The sequence below is a fragment of the Borostomias antarcticus genome, assembly GCF_949987555.1.
Source record: "Borostomias antarcticus genome assembly, chromosome: 17".
Lineage (NCBI taxonomy): Eukaryota > Metazoa > Chordata > Actinopteri > Stomiiformes > Stomiidae > Borostomias > Borostomias antarcticus.
In genome coordinates, this window is record NC_140250.1 from 20,644,906 (window position 1) to 20,663,438 (window position 18,533).

The 18,533-nt window shown below is 48.5% G+C and overlaps 2 protein-coding genes across 2 annotated transcripts in view; one reads left to right on the forward strand and one right to left on the reverse strand.

Moving 5' to 3' along the window:
- The window catches only part of LOC311320348 (ephrin type-A receptor 3-like), a gene marked incomplete at both ends in the record, with an annotated part of 291,496 nt that overhangs the window by 184,979 nt on the left and 87,984 nt on the right, over positions 1–18,533 (reverse strand). The window lies entirely within an intron of this gene.
- stx19 (syntaxin 19) lies at positions 4,718–8,066 on the forward strand (the record flags this gene model as incomplete). The annotated part of the gene is made up of 4 exons (XM_084452233.1): positions 4,718–4,942; positions 5,194–5,430; positions 5,724–5,936; positions 7,836–8,066. 4 exons carry the CDS (start codon positions 4,718–4,720, stop codon positions 8,064–8,066), a joined length of 906 nt encoding a protein of 301 aa, XP_084308359.1.

Below are 18,533 nucleotides of genomic sequence, written 5' to 3' on the forward strand. Positions count from 1 at the left end.
CTTCTTCTGCACTGCAGAGGAAAACAACATATTTTCTCAGGGCACCCTCCCTTGAACTCCCGTACAGAGCTAAAAGACAACATTCTCAAGGTCTTGAGTGCAGACGCTGTCTGGCTGTGAGACTTGGCCCAGTAACACTCTGTCAGACCTGTTTACATTCTCTGAGTGCTGCTATCAAGACAGGTATTTCATGAGAGCCTCTCAATCAGAAGAGGCAAATAGAGAACTCTACTCTTTAAACCTGAAAGAAATCTAAAGTGATATTGCAAATAAAACATCCGCATCCTCTCTTGCTCCCCCCCCCCCCTCTCTCTCTCTCTCTCTCTCTCTCTCTCTCTCACACACACACACCCTCCATATACCCTCACCTCTCCTTCATTCTCTCTGTTCTCTGTCTCCCCAACTCCTCTCTGGTTCTCTTGTTCTCCGTGTCCTTCTGCACGCGCTCGCTGAGGGCTTCGTAGTCTTGGGAGATGTAGTCCAGTAGCCAGTGGAGTCCATCTCTTATGGACCTGTCCAGACTCTTGCCTTGGCCAATCACAGCAGAGCACGGCTTCTACGAGACCAAGACAACCTGTAGAGCTGAGGTCACTCTACTGTAACTGTAGAGTATGAATAAGTGTCATGTCTGTGGGTAGATGTATTGTCACTAGGGGGTGTAGTCTTGTGTTCCAGCCCAACATTAGCTTCAGACAGAGGTCCCTAGAATCGTGATTTTTTGTTTTGTTTTTGAACGGTAACCTGTGAGATCATTTCAGAGTGAGTTATACTCTAGTATAAGTACTGAAGTAGATGAGGATGATACTGATTGATAGACGACAGATATTATAATAAATTGCCAGTTTGGGAACCTTTAAATCAATCAATCAATCAAGCTGAGTAGCTAGGACTAGAATTAGGAGCTGATTAGCGCTGCTAAGATACTGTAAGGACAAGAGATTACAAGAACGGCAATATACATGTGCCCATACTTACACATGGTGAATAAAACATGTGTTCTTCTATTCTGCAGCTAAACTGCTTATAGAGACACTCACTATGAGACTGATATGACTCACTATGAGACTGATATGACTCACTATGAGACTGATATGACTCACTATGAGACTGATATGACTCACTATGAGACATCTACACCTGTTTTTGTTGACCAGTCTTTCCAGAGAGAGGCTCTTGATCAGATCCACCTCTCCTAGAGCCCTGGTCAGGTCCTGCTTGTTAGCCAGCCTGAGAGAGGAGAGAGAGGGGGAGAAAATAGGAGGGGGGTAGGGTGGGGGAGAGAAAGAGATAAGGAGAGAGAGAGAGAGAGATGGGGGAGAGAGATAGAGAGAGATACAGAGACAAGGACGAGAGAGAGAGAAAGAGAGAGAGAGAGAGAGAGAGAGAGAGAGAGAGAGAGTCAGAGAGAGAGATTGGTAAATGTCAGCATGACAGTCAGGGTTGTCAGTGGGTCAACAGTCGGCTTGTCTTTCCGTTAGATGCTGATGTGGATGCATGAATAAGACATTTTAGTATGCTATATGGAACATTTTAGTATGCTATATGGAACATTTTAGTAGACGATATAGAACTGGTTTTGTTTGTTGACATAACAGATGAGTCATACTGCTGGTTAAGCAGTGGATGCCAATAGCATCCGGGTTCCTGGTTGATCTGTTGTTGGATTCCTACTAAACCTTGAGTCACATCCTGCTTGGCAAACCTGGCCTTGTCAGCGTTTCAGAAAAGTCACCAATCATTTGTGGCATCAAAAAGTCGCTTGGATGTTTTTTAAATTGTATTTTTTACTTCCATCTCCCTGAACTCGCTTCTTCCCCAAACCAAGTCCCCCGCGCCTCCTGTGACGCTGCCCGCTGCCCGCTGCCTTTCCAAGAGTGTCCAGTCTGCTGGGCCGAGGGTTGTCTCTGTCCCTTCCATCCCAAAAAGCTCCTGGAATTCAGACGGCTTGTCGGGAACGATCGGTCAGAGGCGCTCAGCCGAACCCGCTGAGGCGTGAGAGACACAATAGGGCCCCGCGCCGAGGGGCTTAGAGACCCAGCGCTGCCACATTACACAGAGAAACGCCCGGCCTGGAGCAGGTACGCACCACAGGGCTCTCCGCCTAACAACGCACTTCCTTCATTCTTCTATACAACTTCCACGCCGTTTGTCCTGTGTTATTGTCCCTGGCTGGCTAAGGCACCCCGGGGCAGAGTAGGAGTGCCCCGATGCCTGAGGTGTGTCCTCCTCCCCTTTCACTGGCACCGCCACCTCACCTTCTGCCTCCTCCCATAGGCTAATGAGATCAGGAGCCTGAGCAGTCTGATTGGCTGGAGGGAGGGCCCACTGAGAGGAGTGGTCTGAGACTGGGCGAACCAGATTTTCCCTGGGAAGTTAAGTTTGTTCCCCTCTGTGTGTGTGTAACAGTCCTGGCTGTGGGAGCCTCTAACTGAACACAAACACACACCTCGGTGAGTTAACTGACGACAGACGTGCGGTGTGAGGGACTGGAGGATGGCCTTGGTGTACACAGCAGGAGGACTTTATTTGAATAAGGAATACTCCCCTCAACTCTTGACTCTGAAGCAGGACAGCCTGTCAGCCTTACAATCTACTGACACCCACAAGGTAAATATCAACACATCATTATTCAGGCCTTCCTGACTTCTTGCACTGAATGGCACATAAACATATTCAGCATTTGAACTTGAACTGTAATCCAACTAAGGATCTGTAGAAAATGTTTTCCACAAATTATTGTGGAAAAACACAGAACATGATACAGTAAGATATGACTCTCATTTACTGTACCTGTCAGGGTAACAGCACCTGCATGGAGGTTCGAAATGTCAACACAGGTAGTTCCCTCATGAAGAACCGTGACAGGAGAACCACTGGAGGGTTGGAAACGAGTCAGAGAACAGACTGGAACATAACATTCAGTCACTGAGCCGAGCTTTCCTGCCCTACTTTTCAGCAGAGGCAAACATCACACCGTGTTCTTAATATCGGCTGAGTAATTTCTTAATCAGCTTTCACTGCGGGAGAGACGGAGAGGGAGAACAGGGGGAGTAAAAAAAAGAGAGAGAGAGAGGTACAGAGAGAGAGAGAGGTACAGAGAGAGAGAGGTACAGAGAGAGAGTGAGAGGTACAGAGAGAGAGAGAGAGAGAGAGGTACAGAGAGAGAGAGAGAGAGGTACAGAGACAGAGAGAGACATAGAGAGACATAGAGACAGAGAGAGACATAGCGAGAAAAAAAAGAGAGAGAGAGAGAGAGGTACAGAGAGAGAGAGAGGTACAGAGAGAGAGAGGTACAGAGAGAGAGAGAGAGGTACAGAGAGAGAGAGAGAGAGAGGTACAGAGAGAGAGAGAGAGAGAGAGAGGTACAGAGAGAGAGAGAGGTACAGAGAGAGAGAGAGAGAGAGAGAGAGAGAGAGGTACAGAGAGAGAGAGAGAGAGAGAGAGAGAGAGGTACAGAGAGAGAGAGAGAGAGGTACAAAGAGACAGAGAGAGACAGAGAGAGACAGAGAGAGACAGAGAGAGACATAGAGAGAGAACAGGTTCATGGTGTGAGATCAGTCGGTGGGCCTCCCAGCAGTGAGGCTCAGGGCTCGGCCATGAGAACAATGGCCACTCTTATATTCAAAAGCTTTGCCTGTGAGGAGATTGTAATGGCTATACCACACACACACCCACACACACACACACACACACACATACACATACAGTACAGTACACACACACAAACACGCACACAAACACACACACACAAACACACAAACACACACACCCTCGTCTTTCCTGTTGGAAATCCCTCTGGGAATGGGATAGTCCGCGTTTTGGAGCGCTCCATTTCATTCCAGACAGACATTCTATCCACCCAACCCCGACATATTTCCAAAGGGTAACTGCTTGGTCAGGTTTCTGAAGCCACAACAGCGGGTAAAGCAGTACAGTTGAGCCCAGCACTAATCTCCAGCCCCCTGCTGTTTAGAACTGATCTCGTTGTGGCTGGGAGGCTTCTTCTGACTTGTTGAGGAAAAGTCTGCGGCTTCACAGGGTGGCATATATCTACAACTCCCCCGACACTGGAATGTGTTCCATTTATCAGTTGCAGCAACACAAAAAACTCCAATTTAAATCCAAAACCGCATTCCTGTGGAGAGCGCGGCGTGTATCATTAGAAGGTCACTTCTCTAGGAGCCGTCGTTATTTTGTGGGTAAAAAAAAGGAAATGACTCGCCGCTCGAGTATAAACAAACACAAACTTCTCATGGGACATAAACGCTCGAGTTGATTCACTGATGCCACAGATAAACTCTGCTACCCATCTATCTCTCCTGGCTCGGCTATGTCTCTGCACAGCGAGCCAAAGGGGAACAGGCATCCTTAATCATTGTTGACGCTGTGTACACATTCATTAATGGTGATCTGCTGATGGTGTAAACAAAACAGTGAGCAGGCCTCGGCTTTTAATAATATGGACCCTCGCGTCAGATGACGGATATTATGTTCGTGCAAATGAAAGCCGGCTTTGGTCAAAATCACAAGGTAAACTGATCGTTTGAACGCTGATCGCTTATGTAACTATCCGTTCATCAGACTGTAACCCTGTATCTGCCTCACCACAGGGATAAAAGAGAGAGAGAGAGAGAGAGAGAGAGAGAGAGAGAGAGACTGACCCTGGGTCCTCAGCAGTGAGCTCTACCGAGAGACCTCCACTGAGAGAGACCTCAACATGAGGGACCGTCTGGAGGAGCTTCGCCAGAGAGCCCAGGAGTTCCAGCAAGCGGGGAGCGAGGCGGACCGCAATCCCTTTTCAGGGGAAGATGGCCCAGAGGAACCCACGGGTGTCGGGATCATGAACCCACAGGCGGTGATGTTCGAAGAGGAGCCAATCCTGGAGGACTTCCTGTCTGAGGCCCAGCGTATCCGTGACGACCTCACCGAGCTTGGGACAGAGGTCAGTGAGGTCAAATGTATACATTCATCTTTAAAACAGGAACGTTTTCCCTCCACTTTATTCCTTCGTTACTGGTCATGCTCCTGCTCCTGCGACTCCTCCTCTCCTCTCCTCTCCTCTCCTCTCCTCTCCTCTCCTCTCCTCTCCTCTCCTCTCCTCTCCTCTCCTCTCCTCTCCTCTCCTCTCCTCTCCTCTCCTCTCCTCTCCTCTCCTCTCCTCTCCTCTCCTCTCCTCTCTCTCTCTCTCTCCAGGTGCTGAAGTTCAGCCAGCAGCAGAAAAGCCTGGTGGCCGCCATGCGACGCTTCAGCGTCATGAAGAAGGAGAGCAGTGTGACGCGCGACATCAAGCTCCAGGCCGAGAGCCTCCACAGACGGCTGGACGCCCTCTCCAAGCACGCTGAGCGCACAGAGGCCCAGGCTGGGCCGGCAGCGGCCGCGACACGAATCCAACGCTCCCAACACGCAGCGCTGCACAGACGATTCCAACAGGTAGGACACGGTATTCTACCCCCTCCAGGGACATTTATGTGATCTGCAGATACTCAAACTGAGGTAAAAGTTAGGTTTAGAATATGTCTGCGACAGTAATAGTCAGTGCTGTTAGAACTCTGAGTCAGTTCATTCTCAATCAATCAATCAATCAATCAAAGCTTTATTTGTATAGCACATTTCATACCCAGAGGCAACACAATGCGCTTTACAGAGAACAAGGGAGGTGGGCATACGACCCACTCTCTACATATTCCAGAGGGAAGCAATTCTCATGCTTCCTGTTTTGCCAGGTGATGCGCCAGTATAACGACAGCCTGCTGACCAAGCAGGAGAGGTGTAAGCACTTCATCATCCGCCAGCTGGAGGTATCGGGACGTGAGGTCACCGAGGAGGAGGTGGACGAGATGGTCGCCACGGGGAAGTGGGAGGTCTTCAACGAGAACCTGCTCCACGATGCCAGGATCACCCGAACGCAGCTGTCTGAGATTGAGCAGCGACACAAGGTAGGGTGTGACCAATGGGAGCAGAGGGCGTGGCACCAAATTCTGGGCCCTTTACACAAGCAATGTCTGCTGCCCCCCCCCCACCATTGGGCGCTGAGGAGGGGTGGGGCTAATTCTGGCACATTTACATTGATGTGAAAACTTATGTCTATCAATGTGCATTATAATTAAATTTAAAAAAAACTGAAACCTTTTGAAAAGTATTGTGCCAGAAACTAGTCACTAATGCACTGTTCATACCACATTTGGGACAAACTAGAACGGAGATTGTGAGCTAGGCTCTCTCGTCCAACATCAGCGTCTGACCTCACAAACGCTCTTCTGGATGAATAGGCAAACATTCCCACAGACACACTCCAAAATGTTATAAAAAGCCTTCGAGGAGAACGGAAGCTGTTATAGCTGCAAAGGGGGGACCAACTCCATTTTAATGCCTATGAATTTAGAAATGTGTGTGAAATGTGTACAATGCCTTTGTCCATATAGTGTATGATGCTTATTAATTGATTATACTGTGGGTGTTCTGGTAGTAAGAAATAGCTAGCTACTGTAACACACAGCTAGCTAGCTAGCTAGCTAGCGCATCTGGTCGACTCTATAGCTACCAGCACTACACCAGCACTAGAGTCGATCTTTTGTTTGCCAGTTGATATATTTAAGCAATAAACCACGAGAGGCCATGTTTTATAGTGATTTTATAACAGCTAGGGGGTCAAATTGGAGGCGCATTAATACTGAAAATGGATTGATATGCGGTCCCAGGTGTGTGTTACGATGTATTTTAACACGGCTTCCAGCCAATCAGAATCAAGAACCAGAACTAACCGTTGTATAACAGTACACAAAACTGTACACTGCGGGACACTATACAATTCCCCCAGGAATTGTATCCCTCTCTAGTTTGTTATACAATGCAAATATCTCAACGTTATAATCCTGGGACTGTCTGACTAAGCTGATACCGTAGCTACAGGAGCTTAAACCATGAACTCTGTTAGCTGTGCAGCTTGTGCTCATTTGCTCACCTTTTGCTCACCTCTGAAAGAAAGTTGTAAGCAGCTGTTTCCCTCAATATTCCTCCCTTCTCTTTCCTTACTGTCTGTTATTTTTTGCGACCCCGATTTTGCTTTTCTGAAAGGCATGATAACTGCTGCCGCAACTCCACTCTCTGCACTTAGCTGCACGCAACGCGCAATCCTAGAGCAGGTGTGGAATAATTCATTTTGCGTTTGTTCTTCAGAGGTGACGAGGGCCTCAGACTGAGTGCCTCCAATTCAGTCTCTCAAACAATGTATTAATCCCATTGGAATTCAGCTATGATATTGTTCGTTTGAAATAAAATATTACAGACAAAAGCAAACTTTCATTCCAGGATTTTCAAGCCCCCCCCCCTCCATTGGGGCCCTGGGTAACCAATCAGCCCCCCTTTTCCCCTCAGTCCAGCGCCCCTGAATGGGAGAACGTCAGCTTTGAACACCGCTCATTACCGTACATAGGGACACGCTAGTAAATCCGAATTGTTTTGACAATATAAATGGACATTAACTCTTATTGAATCAAACTTTAACATTGGTGGGGCGCCCCGGTAGCTCAATGGGCTGGACACAGTCCTTTCTACGGCGGCGTGGGTTCAAATCCGGCCCACGCCCTTTGCTGCAGATCTTCCCCCCCTCTCTCTCTCTCTCCCACCTTTCCTGTCTGTCAACTACTGTACTCGTAATAAAGCAGAAAGGCCTTAAAAAATAACTTTAAAAAAATATAAAAATAAAAACTTTTGCATTGGTTTAGTATTTTGTTTAGTACAGTTCTGATAACTCTACCAGCCCTACCCAGCCCTAACACTACATGAACCCCGACCCCTGACCTCTGATCTGAACCTCCTTCTGCCTCCCCAACCAGGAGCTCCTCAACCTGGAGAGCAACATGAAGGACCTGAAGGACCTGTTCATGGACGTGTTCCTGCTGGTGGAGGAACAGGGCGCGTACATCGAGCACATCCAGACCAGCGTTGAGAAGACCACGGACTACGTGGCGGTCACCAACGAGAAGTTCAAGCTGGCCGCCCGGTACAAGAAACGCAACCCGCTGAGGAGGCTGTGCTGCTGCTGCTGCCCACCCTGGTGCTGCTAATAGGGGAGGAGACTGACCTGAGACCACACCTCTACCCTGGAGGTGCTGCCTATAGCAGAGGAGACAGATCTGAGACCTGTGGTGTCTTTGAGACCCCACCTATACCCGCCAGTATGTTTAAGTATCTTTAAGACTCCCAGTCTGCCCTGCGGGAGCATCTCTAAGACCTTGTCAGAGCCTGTCTGGGCGGAGCGAGACCCAGGGGGTGCGGTCTGTCCATAGGGGAGAAGGTGGGACCTAGGATCGCACCTCTAACATGTGAAGTAGCCTATAGAGAGGACGACCCAGGACGACCCAGCACCCGGAGAGCACCTGAGATCTGTCCAGAGGGGGAGAACCCTGGACCCTGAACCCTAAACCCTGGGCCCTGGATCCTGGACCCAAACCCTGGACCTGAACCCTAAATGCTGAACCCTGAACCCTAGTCCCCGGCAGGGCCTTTAAGAGGCAAACCTAAGACCCTGATAGCCTACAGGAGGTCTAGACGACTGCACTGCCTACATCAAGGACACAGACATAGTCATCCGTGATCGGATGGGATGAGTAGATGAGGATGATACTGCTAGACAGCTAGACAGCTAGTATAGTAAATTGCCAGTTTGGGAACCTTTAAATGTCTAGCTGACTGTAATGAAGAACTTATTAGCACTGATAATATACTCTAAGGACAAGCGATAACAATAACTCCAATGTACCTTTACCCGTACTTATTACACATGGCAAAATACACATTCTATTCTATTCTAGGTGGAACGGACCTCTACCGTACCAAAGCCTTATTCATGGACTTACTGTACAAACATGTAACCTATGCACATTCTGTATGTTGATCTCTGGACCCTACAGTATGGATGTAGAATGCGTATGGTTGCTGTTGGGGGGAAGGCTTGAGGAGAATGGAAGGTCCCCAGGTGACCAGATGATCTGGAGATATATTTTAACAATGTGCAGGACAGTCTGGAAAACGGAATGGATTTAAAATAATCACAATTATTTATGTTGCACTTGTTTTGGCAAGCACTTACAGTATGCTGTACTCATGAACACGTGAATGAATGTATACTGTTCACTATCAATCACAATAGGTATAAGTTCTATGTAATGTAAGCCTATTGAAAATACTGTTGAAAGTATGTTGATACCAGCCCTCTAGATAGATACCGGCTTGGAATGACCAGGGTTGTACCTCAGGACATAGAGACGTTCCCCTACCGTTGGTCCACAGAACTTTCTCATACCATTGGTCCACCGAACATTCTCATACCATTGGTCCACCGAACACTCTCATACCATTGGTCCACAGAACATTCTCACACCATTGGTCCACAGAACATTCTCATACCATTGGTCCACAGAACATTCTCACACCATTGGTCCACAGAACATTTCAAACCAATCAAAAACCAGATCAATAAAAATGGCTGACTGTTCGACGTGTTATGCAATGTGTGTTTGGTGAAACTCCCAGCAGGTCAATGTTACAGTAAGAGCAACCGTGAACCACTGTTTTCTTTTAAAATATGTTTTCTTTCAAAATGGTGGAATAATGGCGCACAACGGGGTGGAATGCACTCATTCAGGTAAGTACTGTAACAATAGCGTTGGCTACGCTGAGGGAAATACACCAGAAGCACACGTATCACACCTATTGTTGAGTGGGATGAATGAAAGGATGTGTGTCACAGTGAACAGGTAGGAAAGGCTCAGTTACATTCATATGCTTGGCTCAGTGATGAGAACATGTGTGTGTGTGGGCGCGCATGCGTGTGTGTGTGTGTGTGTGTGTGTGTGCGTGTGTGCGTGTGTGTGCGTGCGTGTATGTGTGTGTGTGTGTGTGTGTGCGTGCGTGTGTGTGTGCGTGTGTGTGTGGGCGCGCATGTGTGTGTGTGTGTGTGTGTGTGTGTGTGTGGGCGCGTGTGTGTGACCGAGGTGTCTGATGTCAGAGCAAACACAGCAGATGAACTGGGTGCGCCAACAGCAGACTGGGAACTGGTTTGGCTGATATAAGAGGACGGGTAGGAAAGGGCCTCTATGAGGACAGGGACTGGAGGACAGGGACTGGGGGACAGGGACTGGGGGACAGGGACTGGAGGACAGGGGGTGGAGGGAACAAGTCAGAGCCAGCAGAAAGTTAAATGAACAATACTGTAACCTTGAGCTAATATGATAAGGTTAAGCCTATTCATCTGACTGCGTTGTATTCCCCTATCCAGACCCCCATACAAAACAGTGGTAAATTCCTACTCGTGTTCACGAATAGCAACAGCATCACCGAGTGGTCACTGAGAGAACTACAATTTGACACAGAAATACAAGTGGTCAGAGATGCTGTCGGACTCCAAACCCCTCCCACCCGGGCCGGCCAGCGTACTCACAGCAGGACCGGCTTCCCGGTGATGTGAGCGTGTCCGAGGACGCCGGCGAGCGCCGCTCTGGTCTCCGCCAGGCGCTTGGCGTCGGCGGAGTTCACCACGAACACCAGGCCGTGGGCCTGGCAGTAGCGGTCCGCCCAGAGGGCTCGGACCCCCCGGCCGCCCGGCAGGTCAAACAGGGTCACGTCGCAGCCCCCCACGTCCAGCTCTGCCACGGACACGCCAGCAGAGGGCGCCGCCGAGGACGGGTCTCCTGGGGGAGAGGACATGCAGACGGTCATCATCGCTGCTCCAGCCTGTCTGCTGTTGGACTATGCGGGATTGATCAGAGATGATCAGAGGGAGATGTTTATTACCTCCCATTAGAGCTTTGACTACAGAAGTCTTCCCTGCATTGTCGAGGCCAACCATGGCCAAAGTCACTTTCCTCCTGAGAAACACAAATCGAACTGAATATTGAGCGAACTTGGATATTGAACTTCCATAGGGCTGTACAGATTGGAATTGTGTCCGTTTCCGTAGCTCACCTGATTGGCTCCTGCTGCCTGTTGAGGCAGACACAGCAGATCCCCATCCTGCTACGCTGGGCAGACAGGAAGTCCCCTACGGCGGGATTGAGACGCCTCTGCCAGGCAGGAAGAGAGAGACCGGCAGGAGAGCACACTTACCTGTGAGCTCTGCTGCTACGGGAGAGAACAGCAGCTCACACTGTTCCAGAAATGCTTCTACAGCCACGCCCTCCCCATTGTGGTGTGGGGTTCTTAGAATAGAACACGGAACATAACGGAACATCTCAGTGTTCCGAGGTGAGTCATGAGATAAGATGTGAATGGGTGGAGCCACGGCCATAATGGTGTATTTGTTTACTTGCGCTTGACATTGTGATTGGATAATTAGAGGCTGTCCCCCCCCTCCCCCCTCCCCCGCAGCATGTCACAGAGAGAGAGAGAGAGAGAGAGAGAGAGAGAGAGAGAGAGACGTAACAGCAGAGGGCACTCTTGTCAAGAGTTTCAGAACACTTCCATCCTCAAGCCAAACATTGTAAAAAAAAATAATACAGCTCTCTTTGTTGTCTGTACTTTATGTCTGTATCATCCCATAATATTCCTATTAACAACACGTAATATAAACAGGGTTCAGTCAGCCAAGCTGTAATCAAAAACGACTCTATTTGTGTCTCATTTGACATTAATGAAGTGGATCATAAGAGAGAACCGCAGGAGTGTGTGAGCAGGCCCAGCTGACAGACACATCAACAGGAGCCCTGCTGAAATGAAGACTGGCGTTGGTTAATAAAAGCGATCTCTGAGGAGGGTTTGTTCTACGACCTGGCGGCCCCTCGGGGGGGGGGGGGGGGGGGCTCCCTCCTGGAGGGCAATCCTGCCTTTAATGCATGGACTCTGCAGTCATCTGATAGACACACACACACACACACACGCGCACATACACATACACGGATGCGCACACACACGCAGATGTACACACACACACACACACACACAGACACACACACACATAATGCATGGACTCTGCAGTCATCTGATAGACACACATACACACGTACACACACACACACACACACACACGGCACGTTTATTTGTACAGCACATTTCAGCAACAAGGCAATTCAAAGAAAGTATAAGAAACACATAATAAAAGGGCATATAAAACTAAATGCAAAAAACACATAATAAAAGGACATTTACTGTAAAACAGAAAGCACAAAATATGTACACACACACACACATACACACACACACACCACCCTCCAGCACATACAAATATGCACGCACACCCCCCCCCCCCACACACACACACACACTCCAGCAGAATAAACATGAACCTACGCATGAACCATTTTGCCATCGGCTACTTCTGTTCTGCGACTATTGACTCTTCTATAATTATATCAATTTCCTCATTCGACACAGGAGTGATGCAGGGACTTCAGGCTGTCGTCTAACATTTTACAGAGAAATCCAGTTACAACTCTCTACTTTGTTAAATTCTCTACGAGCTATTGAGACCAATCACGGGAGTGTATTGTCCTCTTATCCAGTCCAGACTCTGTAATAAGAAACGTGATCCTGGCTCTCATTTTTACTTTTTACTGTACACCGTCCTCCAAAGCACGCAAATCGATTTGCTGTCTCCGTAGCTTGGTAATGCTCTTTGCTCTATTGGATAACTCCATAGTACAGAGCTACGCACTAACATGGATGAGATAAGTGCATTCAGCACAAATTTTGCCTTCATAATCAAAAGCGGAAATCTAGTAAATTGTGTTTACCACGTAGGTCAAAGCTTAACTGTATCCATTGCCATGAAAGCAAATCTCTTTTGTGTGCTTGTGAGCGTGTGTGTGTGCTTTCTTGCATGTGTGTGTTTGTGTGTGTGAGAGAGAGTCTGTGTGAGTTTGTGTGTGCCTGCATGTTTGCATGAGTGTGGTCTGTGTGTATACTGCGATGTCCAAGCCATTGTTCTCAACATGTGTTTCTGTCTGCTCCATGAGTCGATCGTAACCCCGTCTCTTATGAGATCAGCCTGGTCTCTCTCCGCGGGGGACGCTGAGACAATGTCCTCTGTCTGCACCCACGTTCCACATAAGAGACATCCTGGACATGATGAAGCCAAACCCCAATTAAAAGGCATGAATTGGCAGCTCTTACAGACACATTATAAGCCAATTTATATTACGGAAAAAAAATACAAGATTAATATGATTACATAGACCCCTTAATTCGCTAAGTTCAATGTCAAATCTTCTCAGCAGTTCATGTGTGACACTCATAAGGCCATGAAAGCTGTCAGTGATAATGGATGACAGTGCTTCACCCTCATCTTCACCTCAGAGATATAATAAAGATCTTGACTTGTAGCCAGCCTCTCATTAGGCCAAGAGGCCTCTTTGTCCTCTACGTGAGGGCCTCTGGCCAGTGTGTCGACGTGTTTGTGTGTGTGTGTGTGTGTGTGTGTGTGTGTGTGTGTGTGTGTGTGCATGTGTGTCTGTAGATTATCTCAAGGCATGGTGTACTATACCTGGAAAGGGCTTGCAGTTTCCCTAGCAGCTGAAAACACACACTGTACACACACACACACACACACCCTAACACCCTGTGGTGTCACTGTCCCTGGGCGTCTGTGTGATTTACAGTACCAGGATTGCCTCTTCATGAACCACGTCAATTTGGAAGCATTTTACATCCAAATTCTACAGTTATTTATTTATTATGGCTCCTCATTAAGGAGAACGAGGCACAGGGGACGGCAAGATATATGGAGAGATACACAGAGAGAGAGAGAGAGAGAGAGAGAGAGAGAGAGAGAGAGAGAGAGAGAGAAGGGCAGACAGACACAGAGAGAGAGAGAGACTGAGAGAGAGAGAGAGAGAGACGGAGAGAGAGAGAAGGGCAGACAGACACAGAGAGAGAGAGAGACGGAGAGAGAGAGAGAGAGAGAGAGAGAGAGAGAGAGAGAGAGAGAGAGAGAGAAGGGCAGACAGACACAGAGAGAGAGTGAGACGGAGAGAGAGAGAGAGAGAGAGAGAGAGAGAGAGAGAAGGGCAGACAGACACAGAGAGAGAGAGAGACGAAGAGAGAGAGAGAGAGAGAGAGAGAGAGAGGTAACTCAATGAGGGGATGTTGAAACTGGGCTTTTATTTTAGAAACAAGTCTTTTCCTCCAAGGCCAAAAGGAGACTTGTTGCTGCCACCTTTATGACTGTGCTGGACTATGACCATGTTATATATATGCATGCATCTTCGCAATGCTAACACTCTCTGGGTACTGTCTACCATGGAGCACCAAGATTTATGGCACATTTCATACTTTGTACAGTGAGCTCAGGCTGGATGATCTGCCTTGTCCACCCGCAGTCTTAACATTGGTAGAGTACATCTTTATTTAGAAGACTATTCTTGGTCTGTTAGCAAGCTTACCTACAGCACGCCATCCTTCAAAAAAGTATGGGAAGTTATTGTCTTTATTCGTAGTATTTATTCTTTCTAACGGCCCCTAAAGTCCATAATGAAGTAGGAAAAGGGGTGTTTAGGTATACTGCTGATCCGTCTGCTTAGCCTGGCTCACGCCCCTTAATCTGAATTTTCTAATTTTTGAAATGCGATTGAGGGTGTGGAAAGGCTCTCGTCCAGAATGATTTTTCGGTTGGAATTCCGACCAGGCCAATCAGCGTCCCTCGAATCCGATGACAGAATTAAACTGTACAATGTGATTGGTTAGGGAATGAGCTTATCACTGATAATTCCTTCGGCAACGGCCGTCTCGGAAAACAGCTGTAATGGAAGCCTGTTCAGACTGAATAACGAAGAGAAACGAAACGACAATTCAGTGTGAGGCTACCCTCTGCTTGGATTCAGTTGCAAAATGACTTGAATCCTCAGGAGCTGGTCTAGACTGGACTCTAGACTGCTCGACTCTGGTCTGGGCTCGGATGTCTTTTTTATGACATGGAAGCACATCAGGCTGTAGATGTTTTGATCTTATGATTAATGATCTTGATCTTATAATTCTGTAATTTTCCCTTTGTTTTATTTTTTTACTTGTTTGTTTTATGTCTGCAACTGTGTAATTATAGTGCTGCCTGTCTTGGCCAGGACACTCTGCTTCTCCACTCCTGGTTAAATAAAGTTTAAATAAAATACATAATTAAAAGAAAGGGTGCCATAGGTTTGATTGTTTTCCCAGTCATATAATATGATGTTTCTCTCACGGGGCCATATTGTTTCTAACCTCGTTTACAGTCACCCAGGAGGAGCTCTCCTGACAGGCCTGCTTTTTAAAAGTATGAATACCTATTTAATCTTTCTTATATCTCTGTACTGTACTCTGTGTGTTTCTCCTTTTTTTATGCTGTGTGAAATAATATCACCCCCCTTGTATCCTCGAGGACCGTGGACACGTCAGTGCGGTACGCCATGTTTAGTGGAGGGTGGTGGAGATATTGGACTGGCTTCTAAGAGGGACCATGACACAGAGCAGATGCCACAATCCCCCCTTCACACCGAGTGGAAAAGACTAATCATGAATAAATTCAGTTTCATCCATGTGGCAAAGATATTCTATTTACAATAGCCTCTTTGGGCTTTTTATCCCGTTAATGAGATTTCAAATAAATGTGAAGTGAACCATATTTAAATTGCTATTCAGTCTGAGATTGAGCCTGAAAAAAGGAGCGAGGGATTCCACACGATGACAGAATATCTATTATGAGACCAAATGGGCTTCGCTGAATTGCAGCTAAGGTTTGTGGAAAAGCTCTAAGAGGTGGCGGCTGGTGGGGAGTCAGCTCCTCAGACGCTCCATCTCCTGAAGAGATGGCGTGAGTGTGAGAGGGAGGGTGGGGGAGAGGTGGAGGGGAGAGGTGGAGGGGAGGGTGGGGGAGAGGTGGAGGGGAGAGGTGGTGAAGGGAGAAGGGATGTTTGCTCTCTGGTGTGTATCACCGCGCCGTATGCAATATCCTTTCATATCACACATAGGCAGCGCAGCACCCAAAAGCACACACACACATACACATACAGCATTCGCACGCACATACACATACTGTACACACACACACACACACACACACTCACACTGCTATGGAGCTTCACAGTGAGATGTGGAGAGATGACACCCCAGTCTGACAGCTCTCTCAGCCCTGGGAGGAGCAGGGGAACGAGGGTAGGAGGAGGACAGGACGGGTCCATGAGGCTCCAGGGGCCCCTACTGCATCACAACCAGCGTTGGGAGTAACTGATTACAAAGTAACGGATTACTTTAATCAGATTACTTTTCCCAGTAACTTGGAATGTATAGTAAGGGATTACATTTGAGTTTTCAGTAATCAGATTACAGTTATTGACCTAATAAAAATGGGATTACTTTGAGTTACGTATGCGCATGCCTGCTCCCTTTCATGTGGTTGATATGTGCATGTGGTCTCTGCAGTCATGGCTGATCTGCCTGTTTATGACATCAGCTATAAAGGATCAGATTTTATAGCGTTTATTATGATCTAGATACAAAACTGATCCTAGTTCAGCACTTCTATGATTCGGGAAAGGAATGATCTGGTTTTTAAAAGTAACTGAAAAAGTAATCTGATTACTTTTCAGAGAGAAATCAGTAAAGTAATCTAATTCCATTTAGAGAAAGTAATCAGTAACTTTACTTGATTCCTTTTATTAAGTTACTTGCCCAACGCTGATCACAACAGTCTCATCAAGTGGCCCTGTGGATGAGAGGAGTGTCGTCCCCGGGGGCCAGGGGCCCAAAACCTCAGGCCCAACCAGGCCCAACTGCAGCTCCACCGACACACTCAGACACTACCATGGATAGAGGCCGAGGAAACGGAGGCATAGCTGATGTAGTCGCTGTTATCGCTCCAGGACCAAGTCCCTGGTTGAGATTCATGCATGCATTCATGAGTACATCCAGTTAAACTGGAGATTCAGCCAAGACACTGTGATCATTAGATATGCATATCCGGCAAGACTCTCTGATCTGGAGAGTGGTTTTCGGGTTGCGGGGGGGGGGGGACATGTGCAGATCCGCTTCCCTGTTTGGGAGAAATCCAGTCTGGTGTATGTGGCCTGCTGGTCTGGAGTATGTTAATAAAGTATGTCCGCCCCCCCCCCCCCCCTCCACCCCCCCCTGCTCCTCTCCTCTAAGTGGATAACCTGCCCCCTCGTTCCAGCTCTCCCTGGTGCCCCTCAGTCATCCCCTCTTCCTGTGATTGACCCCTACCCCCCCCCCCCCACCCCCCCACTGCCCTTCGTGGTACAGCTCCATCTACCCCGTTCCAAACCCCTGTTCCAGCTCCGTCTCCCCAGCCTCGTCCCTCCCTGTCAGGCAGTGAAACAGGGGGGGGGGGGGGGGGGGGGGGGTGTTGTTGTATGTCTGTCCAGGTCCGGGGGTGGGGGGGGCTGGCGGGCGGGAGGGGGGCGGGGGGGTTGTTGTATGTCTGTCCAGGTCCGGGAGGGGGGGGGGTTGTTGTATGTCTGTCCAGGTCCGGGGGGGGGGCGGGAGGGAGGGGGGGGGGTTGTTGTATGTCTGTCCAGGTCCGGGGGGGGGGGGGAGGGAGGGGGGGGGGTTGTTGTATGTCTGTCCAGGTCCGGGGGGGGGGGGGCTGGCGGGTGGGAGGGGGGGGGGGGTTGTTGTATGTCTGTCCAGGTCCGGGGGGGGGGGGGGTCCAGGTCCGGGCCAGACTGATGGTGGCTGGCTTCCGCGCCTCGAAACCCGACACCCCCGGATTCCTCCCCAGCGCCGCAGGACGACGGCGGAGCGGACCCCGCGACATCAAAACGTCACACAGCTGTCACACGGGCACTTCTAAGGTTTCCGATTGGAGCAGCAGCCGTAAATACCGAGCGGACACTTTAACATCCAGACAGCTGGTTTTCCCATGCAGCCGGCATTCTTCACCTAATGGTTTTTGGGGCCGTTGTGCTGGAGCTCCGGGGTCCTGGGATGACTCGCTGCGACACACACTTGGGGGGGGGGGGGGGGGGGGGGGGGCTGGTTGGCGGAAACCTGGCCGCCGGAGATTCGGGCGGAAGGATCCAGAATCACATCAGCCTCTAGTCTCTCATAGCCAGACCTGTCTCCACACTGTGCCAGCGCTGGAGGAAGGTCTGGCTGGACTCATAACCATTCCAAGATGGAGGAGAAGACACGGTATCTCTTCAAACCATCACAGTCGTCTTGGGCGGAGCGCTTGGTAGATTGTTGTTATTTCTTGTAGTCTGGATTGTAGACTGGCTTATGCCCAAAACGGACATCCTTTGAGTCAGACTACATCTACAGACTACACCTTTATCAACTCTGTGAGCGATGAAAGACTTGAGATGTGAAAAAAACGACACCTATAAGAAATCCAATGACATCTTAAGGTCTTGTATTTTTATAAGAAACCCAATGACATCAAGGTCTTGTATTTTTATAAGAAACCCAATGACATCTAAAAGTCTTGCATTTTAATATGAAACCCAAAGACATCTAAAGGTCTTGTACAGTATTTTTATAAGAAAGCCAACGACATCTAAAAGTCTTGTAACTTAATATGAAACCCAACGACATCTAAAGGCAGGGCCGGACTG